The sequence below is a fragment of the Mandrillus leucophaeus genome, unplaced genomic scaffold (assembly GCF_000951045.1).
Source record: "Mandrillus leucophaeus isolate KB7577 unplaced genomic scaffold, Mleu.le_1.0 Scaffold55, whole genome shotgun sequence".
NCBI classification, from domain to species: domain Eukaryota; kingdom Metazoa; phylum Chordata; class Mammalia; order Primates; family Cercopithecidae; genus Mandrillus; species Mandrillus leucophaeus.
The window spans coordinates 985,330-1,000,775 of record NW_012105919.1 but is presented as its reverse complement, the minus strand read 5'-3'; the positions used below and the strand labels follow the sequence as shown (position 1 = coordinate 1,000,775).

Below are 15,446 nucleotides of genomic sequence, written 5' to 3'. Positions count from 1 at the left end.
GAGACAGAGTCTCTCGTCCAGCCCAGAATGCAGTGGCTTGATCTCCGCTCACTGCAACCTCCATCTCCTGGGTTCAAGCGATTCTCCTGCCTCAGCCTTCCAAGTAGCTGGGATTACAGGCATGTGCCATCATGCCCAGCTAATTCTTTTGTATTTTTAGTAGAGATGGGGTTTCACTATGTTGATCAGGCTGGTCTTGAACTCCTGACCTCAAGTGATCCAACTACCTTGGCCTCCCAAAGTGTTGTGATTACAGGCGTGAGCCATTGCACGCGGCCCCATTCATTTTTACATTCTGATGATTATACTTTTCTCACTTTCCTGGTTTGATGACCTCAACAATTTTGAGGAGTACCAGTCAGGAATTTTTTGTTTGGGGACTGGTCAGGTGTTTTCTCAATGATTAGACTGAAGTTGTGTATTTTGGGAGGAAGACCACAGAGGTAAAATTCCGTTTTCATCACTTGAGATCAAGGGCCCATGCTTTCAAGATGACACCTCTTGGCTGAGGTAGCATGTCAGGTCTCCACAGTGACGGGCACTTTCCTATCCCCACTGTATGTGCTCTTTGGGACATTGCGCAGCCCATAGAGGAGGCGAGCCTCCACCTCCTGAGGCAGTGTCCATGTAAATTACTTGGAATTCTGCATGGAAGATTTGTAGTCACCCCCATTTATTTATTTGTTTATGTCAGCGTGGACTCGTGGATATTTATACTTTGGATTCTAGTCTAATACTGTATTTTGTTGCTCACGTTCTTCGGCTTTGGCTGTTGTGGCTTTTTCAGTTGGCTCCTGTGTCCCTTTCACATAACCACATGTTTGTTTGCTGTTTTTGAGCCCTTCATTTCTGGTGCTCCGGTATTCTCCAGGCACGTGCTGTACGTTTTCTGTCCTATCTCTAGAATCAGCCATTTCTCCAAGGAGCCCTTTTTTATTGGAGAATGGCATTAGAAACCTAACACTGGGGCCGGGCGCGGTGGCTCACGCCTGTAATCCCAGCACTTTGGGAGGCCGAGACGGGCGGATCACAAGGTCAGGAGATCGAGACCATCCTGGCTAACCCAGTGAAACCCCATCTCTGCTAAAAAATACAAAAACTAGCCAGGCGAGGTGGCGGGCACCTGTAGTCCCAGCTACTCAGGAGGCTGAGGCAGGAGAATGGCGTAAACCCGGGAGGCGGAGCTTGCAGTGAGCTGAGATCCGGCCACTGCCCTCCAGCCTGGGCGACAGAGTGAGACTCCGCCTCAAAAAAAAAAAAGAAACCTAACACGGGGAGCCCAGTGTGTTCATTGCCGTCTGAGCTGACAGTACAAGGAAATGCATGTGTGCAGTGACCTGTGTATATACACATCAGTCAGCAGTTTTTCTTTTTTCCTTTTCTTGAAACAGGCTCTCACTGCATCAGGCTGGAGTGCAGTGGTGTGATCTTGGCTTCACTACAGCCTTGTTCTCCTGGGTTCAGGTGATCCTCCTGCCTCAGCCTCCAGAGTAGCTGGGACCACAGGCATGCACCACCATGCCTGGCTAATTTTAAAAATTTTTCGTAGATACGGGGTCTCACTGTGTTGCCCAGGCTGGTCTCAACTGCTGGGCTTCTTATCCTCCTGCCTCAGCCTCCTAAAGTGCTGAGATTATAGGCATGAGTCACTCACTGTGCCTCACCACTATCAGTATTTCTGTATGAAAACATCCATACATATGAACCTAAATATGACTTCATCCTGTATCTCCAGCTCTAATTCATTACCACATGGATTATTCTAGCCTCCTCCCCTTGCTTATCTTAGCTTCTCCCCTTGCTTCCTGTTTCCTCCCACTCCAACAGAGAGAAACCTGGCTTCCACCATCTGCCATCTATATGCAGCTTTTTGTTATTCTCAGCAACTGTCATTACTAGAAACTGTTAACTTCCGTTTTTTTTAAATGGTAGATTATAATACAAACTACTCTGTAATTGAATATTTCCCTGGGCAGACAACGTATATCAGACATCATTCCTTGCTCGTACACACGTGTACCTTGTCTTTTTCAAAGGCTGCATGGTATTCCATGGTTTGAATGCTCTCTTAACTTATTCAGTTCTTGCCTCTTGATGAACATCAGCTTATTTCCAATCTTCTGCTACAAGCGTACAGTAGGGATTATACTTTTTGAACATAAGGGAGGATTTCAGGAAAGTGAAATGCTTGATCAAAGGATACAGATGTTTAAAAATCTGAAATCTGTGTGTGGTAGCTTATGCTTGTAATCCCAGCAACTAGGGGAGCTGACATGGGAGGGTCACTAGAGGCCAGGAGTTCAAGACCAGCCTGGGCAAGTAGCAAGATCCCATTTCTAGCAAAAATTATAAAATTCGCCAGGTGTGGTAGTACGCACTTAGCAACCCAGGAGGCTGAGGCAGGAGGATCGCTTGAGCCCAGGAGGTTGAGGCTGCAGCGAGCCATGATGGCACCATTGCACCCCAGCCTGGGAGAGAGACTGTCACTCCCACCCTCCCCAAAAATGAAAATCTGACACACAAACCGGCATTAATGAACACCTCCATCTACACCTTCCTGATAGGTAAAAGCTCTACCTGCCTTTCCTCGTCTCAGCCCGTCTCCCTCACTGAATTAACCACTGTCGACTCGGGCTTTCACAGCCTCTGGCTGATGTCCACAAACTCGTTACCAATCTGTTTGGTATCAGTCCACGTTGACGTACGCTCTGGTGTACACGCTTTCTCTCCTTAGCTAGCTTGGCCTGTGGGCCACGTTTAGAGGATATGAGGTGGTATTATTGTGCATATTGATATTTTGCTGCACTTGGCTTCACTGTTCAGGATTTATTTAAGTTGATACTGTAGTTCTAGCTTATTTCATAGCCGAGTATCATAGGCCTGAATGTACTCACCCATTTTCCTGCTGGTTTCATTTTTCTCCAAAAACTCTGCTGTGGCTCTTACCCATGTGTGATTCTCTAGGCGTGTCTAGGAGTGGACCTGCTTAGGGTGGGGGTGGGGGTGGGGGTGAGGGTGTTGAGAGCACGTCTAGGCTGAGTGACTTTGGTCATTCTTTAGAATGCACGCTCGCAAGCTGCTCCATCCTTGGCATCAGAAGACCCACTTCTCGAGATGTTACCTCATGATTTTAATTTGCCAGTGGAGTTGAGCATCTTCTCACATGAACTATTCATTTTCTCTCATTTATACCATTTAACCATGTTTCTTTTGGGGGTGTAGTTGCATTTTCCAAATATTTTGATCCATTTGCAATTTATTGGGTATAAGGGATACAGCTTTTTCTCAAGATGACCACCCACATAATAATCCAACTTTTACCTACTAAACTGAAACACCACCCTTCTCAAGTGATGCATTGAATTACTATAGCTTTAAGAGTTTGGTGTGCTTCCTTGGTTTTTGTCTGCCTGACGTTTGTTAGGATCGGCCTAAGGCCACCACTGGTATTCTCATATATCAGTATGAATTATGTGTCACTCCCATTCAGCTGTCAATTTTCCCTGAATCATTAAACATTTCTATATAGGAACAAGATAGTTCCTATCTAGGAACATTGACCCAGTATGACCCCTGGTTGTTTTTTGTTCATTCCAAGGCATTTTTTCCTTCTCATGCCCGATTGTACTGACTAGCACCTCTAGAACAGTGTTTGATAGTGGGCAACAGTGGACTTGGAATGCAACTCTAAAGCGTTAACACTTTTGGTTTCTTGTTATAATATATGGTACATAGGGATAATTTTTAGAAGATGGATGTTAAATTTTATCAAATTTTTTTTTCTCCATCAGCAGAACTGATCAGTAGAGTCTAGCTGTGTCACCCAGGCTGGAGTGCAGTGGCACAATCTCGGCTCTCTGCAAGCTCCACCTCCCAGGTTCATGCCATTCATTCTCCTGCCTCAGCCTCCTGAGTAGCTGGGACTACAGGTGCCTGCCATCATGCCCAGCTAATTTTTTGTGTTTTTAGTAGAGATGGAGTTTCACCGTGTTAGCCAGGATGGTCTCGATCTCCTACCTTGTGATCTGCCCACCTCAGCCACCCAAAGTGCTGGGATTGCAGGCGTGAGCCACCGCGCCTGCCCAGAATGGATAGTTTTAAAAATTAGATTTATAATCATCCATCTATCCTTGTATCCTGGTATTTTTAAAAGTGATAAAAGAATCATCTTAGGGAATTTGCAAAACCAGAAGCCCAATCCCAAACCCATCACTGCCAAATAAGCACTAAAGTAACCAGTAAATGAATTCAGTTCTGTTCACCTCTCCATCCCATACCTGTCAGCAATGGGGAGTGTGGAAGTTTTGGATTTGAACAGCCTAAGAAGCATCTCTCCGTTGCTAGTCTCCAAATCTTTTCAGGCTGCTAACAATGTGGAGCGCGGAGTCTTGGCTTTCTTCACCACACCGACGAGTGAGGCCTTGTGTGTTTAAGACCCCACTGGTGACACTCAGCTTCCCTATCCTTAAAGGGCAGGGAGCCAGGGTGGGCTTCACATGGGTGGACCTACCACCAGTTGGCCTGTCTACTGTGTAGTCAAGTCCAAGAGGTTCCTGTCCCCTCCAGTCACACGGCCTCCCTGCCCAGCGTGAGCCTCCCCTGCTTCCCCACAGAGGGGCAGGCCCGGGTGTGGAGTGGAGGCCCTTGGTGCTCACCACTCCCCCTCCCACAGGAGAACAGTCACCACCACACTGAGAATTTATCATAGAATAGATTTATTTACCTGAAACCATGTCTGTGCCACGCTGTTACCAGCACAGAAAGAAACAAACTGATCTCTATTTACAGTCTAAAGTCAAACATGCGTTGTGATAAATTGACATTTAGCATTTTATTAAGATAAATGCATCACAATATTTGTATTGCACCAACACCTGTCTACTTCTGATTTCATTAAATAAGTTACATTTAATATAGTGCGAAATAGCTGTCTACACACTCAGAAAATAACTGAAAACTGGAGGCCTACACTTTAACCATTCAACACCTGTAGTGTTTTTAATGAATTTATAAATAAGCAAACTGTACAGGGCCAATTAAAAAGTAGCATGTTCCAATGTCACTGGAGAGGAATCTGGCTACTTACAACTGAAGGCATGCATTACAACTGAATACTGTACATTTATATAAACTATGACATTTTGCAGAGAAATGTGGCGACTTGGCTGACGGCTTCCAAGTTCTTAGATAAGGTTTCAGAGCCTCATTCCTCTTGCAGCAAAGAAACCAAACTTCTCTGGAGAGGCTTTCTGATTAAGCTAAATTGTACATTTGTAATCATTATTTTGATTTAAAAGCTAACAACCCCATTGGTAATACACATTTCCTCCACATAACACACAGTGAGTTGGGAACTTTTTTACTTTTCTTTTTCCCCAACATCAATCATGCAGAGGGTTGGTAGATGTGTTGCTAAAAACGCACATGCACGCAACCGAACACCCTTACATTTCTGCAAAATTGTTTAGGAAGCGGTTACTCCAGTATTGCTGAAAAGGAAAGAGAGAGGAAATCAGCTTCATGAAATACAGGGAGGAAACGTTAGAATACCTATTTAAATAGATGAAGATCAATAGCGACAGATGAAAAGGAACATTCAGCTTGATCTTTTCAAGGTTTCAAGACCAGCATTTCTGATTGACTGTCCCTGAGGCGCCGCCCACACAGGGCAGCATCTAGAAGCACTGGCTCAGTGACACAGACTCCTCGTGTCGTCTGGCTACAGAATAAAGGTTCTGGAGGAAAATCCCATGAGGCAGACACAATCATTGCAGGTATGAAAGCAGCGAGACAGGCAAAAGGACAAGGTCTTGGTTAGTGGTGCAGAGGGTGAGGTTGATGAAGTGAGCAGCCAGTAGCAGCACAGCCTTCCTGTCCCTGCCCTGTGGGCACCCGGCCTCTGGCTGCTGGCCTGCCTTGCGTAGCCCTAGAGGGGCAACTCCTCCACATCATTCTCCTCAGTAAGGGAGCCTACCCTTCTTGCTAACTGCAGGGGGTGTTTGGACAATTTGGTGGTTACAGTCACAGCGCAACTGCTGCCTCTGCTCACAGGCACTGCAGACGTGGTATGCTCTGGACCTGGGCAGTGGCTAGATGCTTGGTAGACACTGAGCTAATGCTTGTGGTCTCAGATCTCCTGAGGTCTGCCTGCCTCAATAAAGGCTGAGGCTCCAGTCCAGGGGGATGTGGGAGCAGCTGTTGTGAGGGAAGTCGGCCAGATGCCCTGCTTGCCTGGGAGCTCACCGAGCTCAAGGGACGGCTTCCTCCAGAATGGATCATCTGCATTCTGCAGTAATGATTTCCCAGTTAGGTTATGTATGAGATTGTTGTTGTTCTAGGCAAAGCTCAAAGAGGCCAGGGGAGGCACAGGGTGGCAACAAGTGACACTGATGGCTGGGCCTTCAGCCACCTGCCCATCAGGAAAGAATGTGGAACTGAGTTTCAAACAAGAGCCGCCTGACAGTAGGCGCACTGTGGGGCTGGGCAGTTGCTGCCTCACTGCTGGGTGAGGGCCTGAGGCCAGGGATGTGCTAAAGACCGCGGTGCTGGACCTGGTCTTTATGGATTGACCTGAGGAGATGCTGAAATGTTTTCACCCGGCAAAGCCTTACAGTGAAATGGACCAAGTGGCCCTGCTCAAAGCAGCAGTGGGCCTAACCCACTCCCAGCTGTCTGGGCCAAGGGAAGTGGGCCGCTCCATGGGCTCCTCTGTGGGCGGGAGGGGTCTGAAGCTGAGAAACCATGAAGCTAGCCAGGGGCTGTGTGACAGCAGGCCACACTACACTTTTTGTAAAGGCCACTAGGTCAAGGAACTGTCAGGAAAAGCTGAGTTTTGTTTGCACTGAATAGTAATAGTGCAGCACTCAAGTCAGTTTGCAGCCCAGAGATGCATTCCTTGCATTTGGCCCATTCAACCCATTTCTTGTTACACCTCATGATGCTCAAACTGGCAAAATTTACCCCCTGCCCCAAATGTTCCCTGCTGGGCAAAGCAGCCTCCCTTCCCGAGAGCCACAGCTGCCTGCAAGCAGCCTTGGAGGCCTCACAGTAAGCCTGATTTGCCTCGAATACCTGGGCTCAAGCAATCCTTCTGCTGTGGCCCCCAAAGGGCTGCGACTACAGGCATGAGCCACCACATTTCCAGCCACGGAGTGTGCTTTTAAGAGTCAGTCTCCAGGTTCCACCTCCACCCCTTGAACGTAGCCCTCTGAACTAAGCAGCACCTTGTCCTGCTTGATGTCTCCTAACCCTCCCCAAACTCCATCTGCATTACATTTACTGGTCATCCCAGTAACGAGAGCCTAAGTACATTTTCAAGAATATAGTCGAGGCCTCACACCCTGGCTAAGGAGTGAGCTGGTTTTTGGGCTGTGCAGAGCCATGTCCTACTAACTGTGCTTTAACAACCCCTGGAGTGATACGTCTTAGCCACAAAGGACAAGACCAAGCAAGCGGGGTGGGGGAGTGGGGAAGTGGCCTATTTAAGATGAACCTATTGATACCCAGAGTTCACTGGTTCAGTTACTTGCTTTCACTAGTTTTTAGCTTTTTAATGAACAAGTAGCAATGTTCTGGGATGATTTCTGGCAGCTGTGAACCCTCATTTTAGCACTACAGACGGCACAGCTCCTTCAGCCTGTTGGTCTGGCTGAAATGCCTCTCCCCACTCTGGCTTTGGCTTGGCTTGGGCCCTCCCGGTCATCTTGTGGAGCCGCTGTCCTAGGCAGCCTGTGGAGGTCTATGAAAGCCACACCTCCAGCCAGCTGATGCCGCACCCAAGTCACATGGCAGGTGCCACAGGCAACCCCGCTGCTCACAGGGCATCAGGGAGCACAGCAGCCTCTGACATGGGGGTGGCTTATAAGTTAGTGACATACAGTTATCTCACTTGGTAGCAGTCACCTTTAGGCTAAAGCATCCAAATCCCAGGGAAGAAAATACTCACGTTAGTTGATGGATGTTGGAAGGCATTGGAGGAAAACACCACAGTTAGGACTGTTAATGACTTACACACTGTTGGTGAGACTCATCTTGAACATGCGCAAACATTGATCGTAGTAACGGTGGTGGTGGTTAGTGCCACATTCAAATAAAAATAGTTCTATACAATATGTTCATTTGGTCATGTGCTATTTACAGATTTTACAAAACACACACATACACACGCACACTTGCCCTTATGTTCTCTACACCAGGCCAGCAGAAACTTGCATAAAATGTACACCACAGATGACAATTAGTGCCTGTACATTAAGAATACAATTCCTATGACTACCTACGCAGCAGAGCAGGAGCCTTCTTCCCCTCAAGCAGAGTACAACTAAAGTTCTGAGCTAAGAACTGGAGAGAAAGTTGGACATGTCTGTTAGTCCCAGGTAAGCCACTTAAGAGTTAAAGACAAGACAGTTATTTTTCTCTGTCCATTTAAAATGTTTTATTTTTTTAAAACTAGATTGTGATGTGCCACTGAAATAGGCAATGTTGGCAAAACAATGTCTGTTACAATAAAATACATTAGACATTTAAATAAATAACCTTAAAAACTATGTGAAGGGATATAAACCCAGTTGATTGAATCTGAAACAATGTTTTCTGCACAAGCGAGTACAGGCATACCTCTCATTAAAACTGATGTAAACTGAACAAACCATCGCAATCCTAAAGAAGCAGCCAAGCAGGGCAGGGGTGAGGTGGGGAGAGGTGGGGGGGTGGGATGGGGTGAACGGAGGCCGAAGTGGGTGAGGGAAGTAGCAAACCGAAACAATACTGACTGAGGTAGCAAGACTCTGCTCAGTGCAGAAAAATTGGCTTATGAATAAAAATTAGACTCTGATACCAAATTAAATCCAGATCATCATGCAAAAGACACAATACATGCTATTTAGTTTTAGGAAAAAAACCACACACATTCATTTCCTAAAATCTGCTGCCAATTAATTTGCTGACAATGTCTGCTGGCTCAACTATTTTTTTTTTTATACAAGGATGAGTATTAAACAGAACACTGTACATGCTTTTTCATCTACAAAAAAATATTTGCATAAAATAGTGTTAGTTCTCTGTACATGTCAATGGACACTTTAATTATGTGTATAAAAAAGGAAAATCTTGCCCCACTGGAGTCAGAAAAAGCAAAACAAAATCTAGAGTATGAAACCTCCATCACCAGCCAGTATGTTCATGTGAAAATTCAGCAGAAATAGACAGTTGCTTTAAACAATAAAAAAATTAATTGATTAAGTTAAACATCTTCTTTATGGAAAACTGTCAGTCAAGACCAGAACATATCACTAAAGTTAGTGTCTGTGCTATAGACCCAGATCACCAGGGGCATTATGAGCAGCACAAACGGCCAGGAAATCCCATCGGTGCATGCCGAGAACGAGCAGGATTTGGTGGCAGGCTGCACACACTCTTTACCAGGTTCCAAGTAGTTGCGGGCCACAAACTTGAGCGTCTCGTCCATGAGAATCACAGGCAAGGAGATTTTCAGCACCATCAGCCACTGGGTCACGTTCAGCGGTGTGATCTGGAAGATGAGCTGACACACAGAGAAGATGCGTCACGCCTCCAGTCTCCCCAGGAAGGTGGCTGGTCCCCAGCCCAAGCCTCACCCAACCACTTACTGGCAAGGGTTCGACATAGAGGATCAGGAAGTGGAGTGACATGGACAGGCAGATGGAGCCCACGAGCCAGATGTTCTCCCAGGGGGGCATCCTCAGCAAGGACTGGTTTTCGGACAAGCTGCAGAGCAAGGAGAGGTGGGGGAACGTACCCTCAAAGGCAAGGCACATGTCACAGTGGTAGTAAGACCCTGTTGGACTACACTTCAGTAAGGTGGCTATTAATCTGGCACCATCCGCTGACCTAACTCCACTAACTTTCTACAGTGGCAAAGCTGAAGAGAATCCTAATGTAAGACAAACTGAGTTGTATATCTATGTTCTGGCATAGCAGACCCCATCTTAGTGGGTTCAAAGCTGTTCCCAATTGCCCTGGAGACATGGGCTATTTAGAAATTTCCATTTTTGTCACGGGCTTAATTGGATGGTACCATTTGTGTGAAAGGGTGAGGTTCCTTCCCTGTGGGTGCTGGCATACAGGGGTACCAAAGTTCCTATTTTTGGCCCCCCACGGTTTCTTTTAAGGAAGAGCTCCAAAGAAACACAGGGCTAAGCACTCCCACTACTTCCTGGAGGTGACGACAGCTCATGCTTTTAAAACTGGTGTTGCCTGTTCTCCTTTCTTTTTGGAAGGGAAGAACTGTCCTGTGATCCTTAATCAACCGTGACTACACACAATTCCCCAGTGCCCTGGCAGCATGCTCGCCTCAGCCTGCCGTAAAGGTGCACTAACCTGTTGAGGGCGTTACACATTTCTATAGTTACTAGAACAGAGAGCGCCATTGTCATCGGGTATGGGGATTCAAAGATTGCACAATCCACGCCTTCAAAGTCCGGGTTGTCCTCTTTACACTGTAGGAAATGACTCTGCAAGAAAATCCAAATTCCTATCAGCCTAGTGAATTTTCCAAGTCCAGGCACCAACCCCATACCAAGCCTAGCACAGACCAACCTGAGTGCAGAGCCAGCCAAAAGGTTCACCCTAATTTCTCAGAGAAGCCCTGGTCCTTCAGAATCATCTTAGATGTAACTGTTTATCATTTGAGTCTTAAGATGATTTGATAGATACCCAAACTACAGAAAGGTCAAGGCCTCACAACACTTCTCATGTAAGGTACAAAAAGAAAAGTGACTGAGTACCAGCTGGTAGAAGGTCACTCTTGGACCACCGTCAGCAGCAATGAACCACCATGCAGCAGCACCCACGGTAGCAGCGCCAACGTAACCTGGGAACAAATAACGACGCTGATGCACTTGCCTCTGCAGGGCTCGCTGCCACCGAGGCCATGCAGGCCAATCCCCACAAGGATGAAGATTAAAGACATGGGACGGTAACGGTAACCGGAGCCTGTGGTGATACCACCACCTGCTCACGCCTGGTAGCCAGAGCAACTAGACCCTGGTTTCTGAAGGATAGGGGTATTTCTGGTACGTAAGAACTGGATAACTTTTCCTCCAGAATGTGTGAGAAAAAGCACTTGCTCCATCCTGTGCCAACCTTTCCCCTTGCCATGCCTTCTCCTCTCAGCAGGTAGTACTTCAAGGCTGCAAGTGTGTGTGTCCTCCATGTAAGGCTGCACAGTGTTGGGAGACTAGATCACACCATGACTTTTGGGCAAACTAATGCTGCTACTTGTACACAGATTTATTTGCTCCATTAGAGGGCCAGCAGCAGCTTTCTAGGGAAATGCCGTCAGGAGCTAGGGTGGAACACTGAGCAGCATGGCCCTGCCCTCAGCAGCTCCTGGGATTTCCCCCAGTATTAGCTTTGAGTTTAGGAAGTTTACTGCAAAGAAGCAACAAGGTGCAGCAGAGAATACACAGAATACAGACGAGGTGAATATCCCCATGTGGTAGCACCAAAAATAACAAGTGCATATACCCACTAACCCACGAATTATAATGGAGCATGAAGGCTGCTGGCTGCAAGGATGAGACGCTACGCATGTCCAGATATGGAAGAATCTGACAAGCAGGAAGAAGGCAAGACAAGGGTCAGCATGGAGGTGTGCACAGCATGCTGCAATCTTTCCGGAAGGGCACAGGGTACATGAGCACCTCAACGCCAGAGGGAAGTGACTGGCCCAAACCCTTTCAATTCTATGCCATTGTGTGCTTTTTGAATTTTAAGTCATGTGAATATATTATGAAAACACAATGCCTTCCTATGGGATCCCAGGGAAGTGATTTCACCTTACTTTCCCAATCTATGAAATGTGGAAGAACCAACGGCACCTGGGGTGAGGAATATAAGGGCTAAATAGATGATCTATGTATAAAAGGGAACAGCCACTGCGCAGTCCTTCTCTTACTTATGGAAACAGGGACTACATTTTTTATCTTGGTGACAATTATCTATTCAAATCCCACCTATGAACTCTTAGAAGGCAGAACCCAGCATGAATCATTCTTATCCCTTTGCACACAGGGCTAAATCTGAAAATGCTGATGTTTAATTGCTCATTCACAAAAGCCCAAGTAAGGGCAGGATGCTCAAACTGGAACTGTGAAAGGACTTTAGTAAATTGGGTGTATAGTTCATCGAACTGTAAGAAGGCATCTCTGTCTTTTGCTACCCTATACAGGGATAGAAGAAAAAATATGCTTTTAAGGGATGAATTTACAAAATTTCAGATCACAAACATTTTGTTTAAACATCAGTAATATAAAAAAATTGTACTCACAGCCAATAGCCAAGTAACGGAAAAAGAGCCACCCGCTGATCAATGGTTCCTTTGGGTTCCGGGGAGGTTTATTCATGATGTCCAGATCAGGAGGGTTGAACCCCAGTGCAGTGGCAGGCAGGCCATCTGTCACCAGATTGACCCAGAGCAGCTGAACAGGAATCAAAGCCTCGGGAAATCCAAGGGCTGCTGTCAGGAAAATACTGTTTCCAATCAAGAAAAGAAGACAGAGAGCCCAAATGACTTCTGGCCACTATTTAAAGAGCATCATCACCCCCTCCTCCTCCAGAAAAATAAATGACAACAACGATTAAATAACTTCAGGTAATCCGTAAAACACTTATACCCAATTTTGAATTAAAGTTCACTTTTACTTAGTTTATTACTTAAATTCAGATGACTGAGGTCGGGTGTGGTGGCTTATGCCTATAATCCCAGCACTATGGGAAGCCAAGATGGGCAGACTACCAGAGCTCAGTAGTTAAGAGACCAGCCTGGGCAACATGGTGAAACCTCATTTCTACTAAAATACAAAAAACTGGCCGGGAGTGGTGGCACATGCCTGTAATCCCAGCTGTTTGGAAGGCTTGAACCCAGGAGGTGGAGAGGACAGTGAGCTGAGATCGTGCCACTGCCTGAAGCCTGGGTGACAGTGAGACTTGTCTCAAAAAAATAAATAAAAATAAAAAAATAAGCTGACTGAGATAAAGCCAACTTTTGGAGGGCAAGAATTTCACATGACTATCTGGTTAATTTAAGCTCAGTTTCATGTTAAAGAGTATTCTTTGCATGTTGCGGCAGCTGCAGACAACCCTCCCGAGGGCCAAAGCACCACTGCTTCCATAAGGCATTTCTGTCTTGCCCACTCCCCTCTTCCAACTCAGGCACAAAGACCAAAGCTGCTGCAATCTGGAGAGCAAACTGGGAGAACTGGGCTCCACGACCCATCTAGATAAAGGCATATAGTAAGTGATGCTGTCACAGAGACCTACCAGACAACTTCCCCAACGTTGGACGAGATGAGGTAGCGGATGAACTGTTTCATGTTGTTGTAGATTGCCCGCCCCTCCTCAACGGCAGCCACTATGGTGGAGAAGTTGTCATCCGCCAAGACCATCTCAGAGGCAGTTTTAGCTACCGCAGTGCCAGAGCCCATAGCAATGCCAATCTCAGATTTCTTCAGAGCAGGAGCATCGTTCACGCCATCACCAGTCTGAAAGGGAAAGCAATGGTTGGGTCAGCCAGTTGGCATGCCACACTCACAGCCCTGGGCAAAAGCCCACTGAATGGGAACCAGGAGGAAAATGAATAGAGCTGTAGGTCTCTTGACAAAGAGTTATAAAATTTTTGTTTCTTAAGTTGGTGTCACAAAACACATTTTACCTAGGAAATGTAAAATTACCAAATAAGTTTACTGAAGTGGGACAAAGGGGACTTCAAATTTATCTGTATTATCTTACTAAAAACAAAAACAGAACCTATGTGGCAGTCAAGAGGAAGTACTTGTATCCACATGGATAAATTTTAAGTAGAAAGGTGAAGATCGCAAAAATATGCACATTTTTATGTTTCTGAGATGGAGTCCTACTCTGTCGTCCAGGCTGTAGGGCAGTGGTGCACTCTCGGCTCACTGCAGCTTCCGCCTCCTCGGTTCCAGTGGTTCTCCTGCCTCAGTCTCCCAAGTAGCTGGGATTACAGGTGCCCACCACCACACCCAGTAATTTTTTGTATTTTTAGTAGAGACGGGGTTTCACCATGTTGGCCAGGCTGGTGTTGAACTCCTGACCCTAAGTGATTCACCTGCCTTGGTCTCCTAAGTGTTGGGGTTACAGGCGTGAGCCACTGTACTCGGCCAAAAAATATGTCTTCAAAAACATGCAAAAATAATATTGTCTACAGACACAAAAACAGCACTCCCATGTTCTTAATATTTTTGCTGAATTCCAACTTCAGTTACCTCTGGGGGAGAGGAAAGTACACTTACAGTATGTTTCAAAACTAGTATTTTTTTTAAAGAGAAGAAAGTAAATTTAACATAATGTATCTGGATGAAAATCAGGTGAGGGGAAGAATACTGGAAATGCTTCATTAACAGCCAGCTCTTAAAGAACATCCAACTTAAAAGCAGGGCAATCCAAACACAGGGTGACAGACTGATTACATCCTCAATTTTTGGAAAACTTAAGATAAAAACACGTCTCCTTTAAAAAAGAGACTAGATCACCAGATTGTTCCTCTGGGACTGATCTGGAAGGCCCTTTGGGGTTTTAAACGACTCTAGGATCTTCCCTGCAAGTAGCACACAACATGCCAATCACTGATTCACTGAATTCTAGAGAAAATACCCAAATCATGACAAATTCCAAATTAGGAAACTATGACAAAAAAATCCAGTGGTCAAAATTAGAGTTCACTGTGTGCTTGTGTAGCCCGAGTCACCTGTACATGTTCAAACATGCTCACCATAGCTGTAATCTCATCAAAAGACTGAAGAAATTCTACAATTTTAGACTTGTGGGAGGGTTCAACTCGAGCAAAACAGCGGGCGTTCAGGCAGGCATCTCGCTGGGCAGAGGGGTTGAGTTCATCAAACTCCCGGCCTGTGAAAGCTTTTGACGTCACATCCTCATCCTGCCCGAAGATGCCGATGCGGCGACAGATGGCCACAGCAGTGCCCTTGTTGTCCCCAGTGATCATGATGACCCGGATGCCTGCTTGCCGGCACAGCTTCACGGAGGAGGCCACCTCGATTCTTGGAGGATCCAGCATGCCCACGCAGCCAACGAAGGTCAGATTGGTCTAAAATAAGAGCATCACTTTAAATAAAAGTGGCAAATTCTAGGTTTTGTCCCCAGTTTGAAAAATGCCCAGTTAAACATTGAGACAGGCTTCTGCATTTTTTTTTTTTTTTTTCCTGAGGCGGAGTTTCACTCTTGTTGCCCAAGCTGGAGTGCTATGGCACAATCTCAGCTCATGGCAACCTCCGCCTCCCGGGTTCAAGCAACTCTCCTGCCTCAGCCTCCAGTGTAGCTGAGACTACAGGTATGCTCCACCAAACCTGGCTAATTTTGTATTTTTAGTAGGGACGTGGCTTCTCCATGTTAGTCAGGCTGGTCTCGAACTCCCAACCTCAGGTGAT

General features: G+C 46.1%; 1 protein-coding gene across 2 annotated transcripts in view; it reads right to left on the bottom strand.

The window, feature by feature from the left end:
* Window positions 1-4,698: 4,698 nt before the first annotated feature.
* ATP2A2 (ATPase, Ca++ transporting, cardiac muscle, slow twitch 2) overlaps window positions 4,699-15,446 on the bottom strand; it is an 81,654-nt gene continuing 70,906 nt past the window's right edge. Inside the window, exons 13-20 of one of the 2 annotated variants that reach the window (XM_011997858.1) lie at window positions 14,771-15,106; window positions 13,300-13,520; window positions 12,308-12,510; window positions 10,764-10,849; window positions 10,357-10,490; window positions 9,627-9,744; window positions 9,421-9,541; window positions 4,699-5,489 (exon numbers count right to left, since the gene is read on the bottom strand). In XM_011997858.1, coding sequence (XP_011853248.1) covers window positions 5,476-5,489; window positions 9,421-9,541; window positions 9,627-9,744; window positions 10,357-10,490; window positions 10,764-10,849; window positions 12,308-12,510; window positions 13,300-13,520; window positions 14,771-15,106 — 1,233 coding nt within the window. In that variant the 3' untranslated portion in view covers window positions 4,699-5,475. Of the gene's footprint in view, window positions 9,542-9,626; window positions 9,745-10,356; window positions 10,491-10,763; window positions 10,850-12,307; window positions 12,511-13,299; window positions 13,521-14,770; window positions 15,107-15,446 lie in introns of both variants that reach the window. The other variant, XM_011997857.1, reaches the window with a different exon arrangement.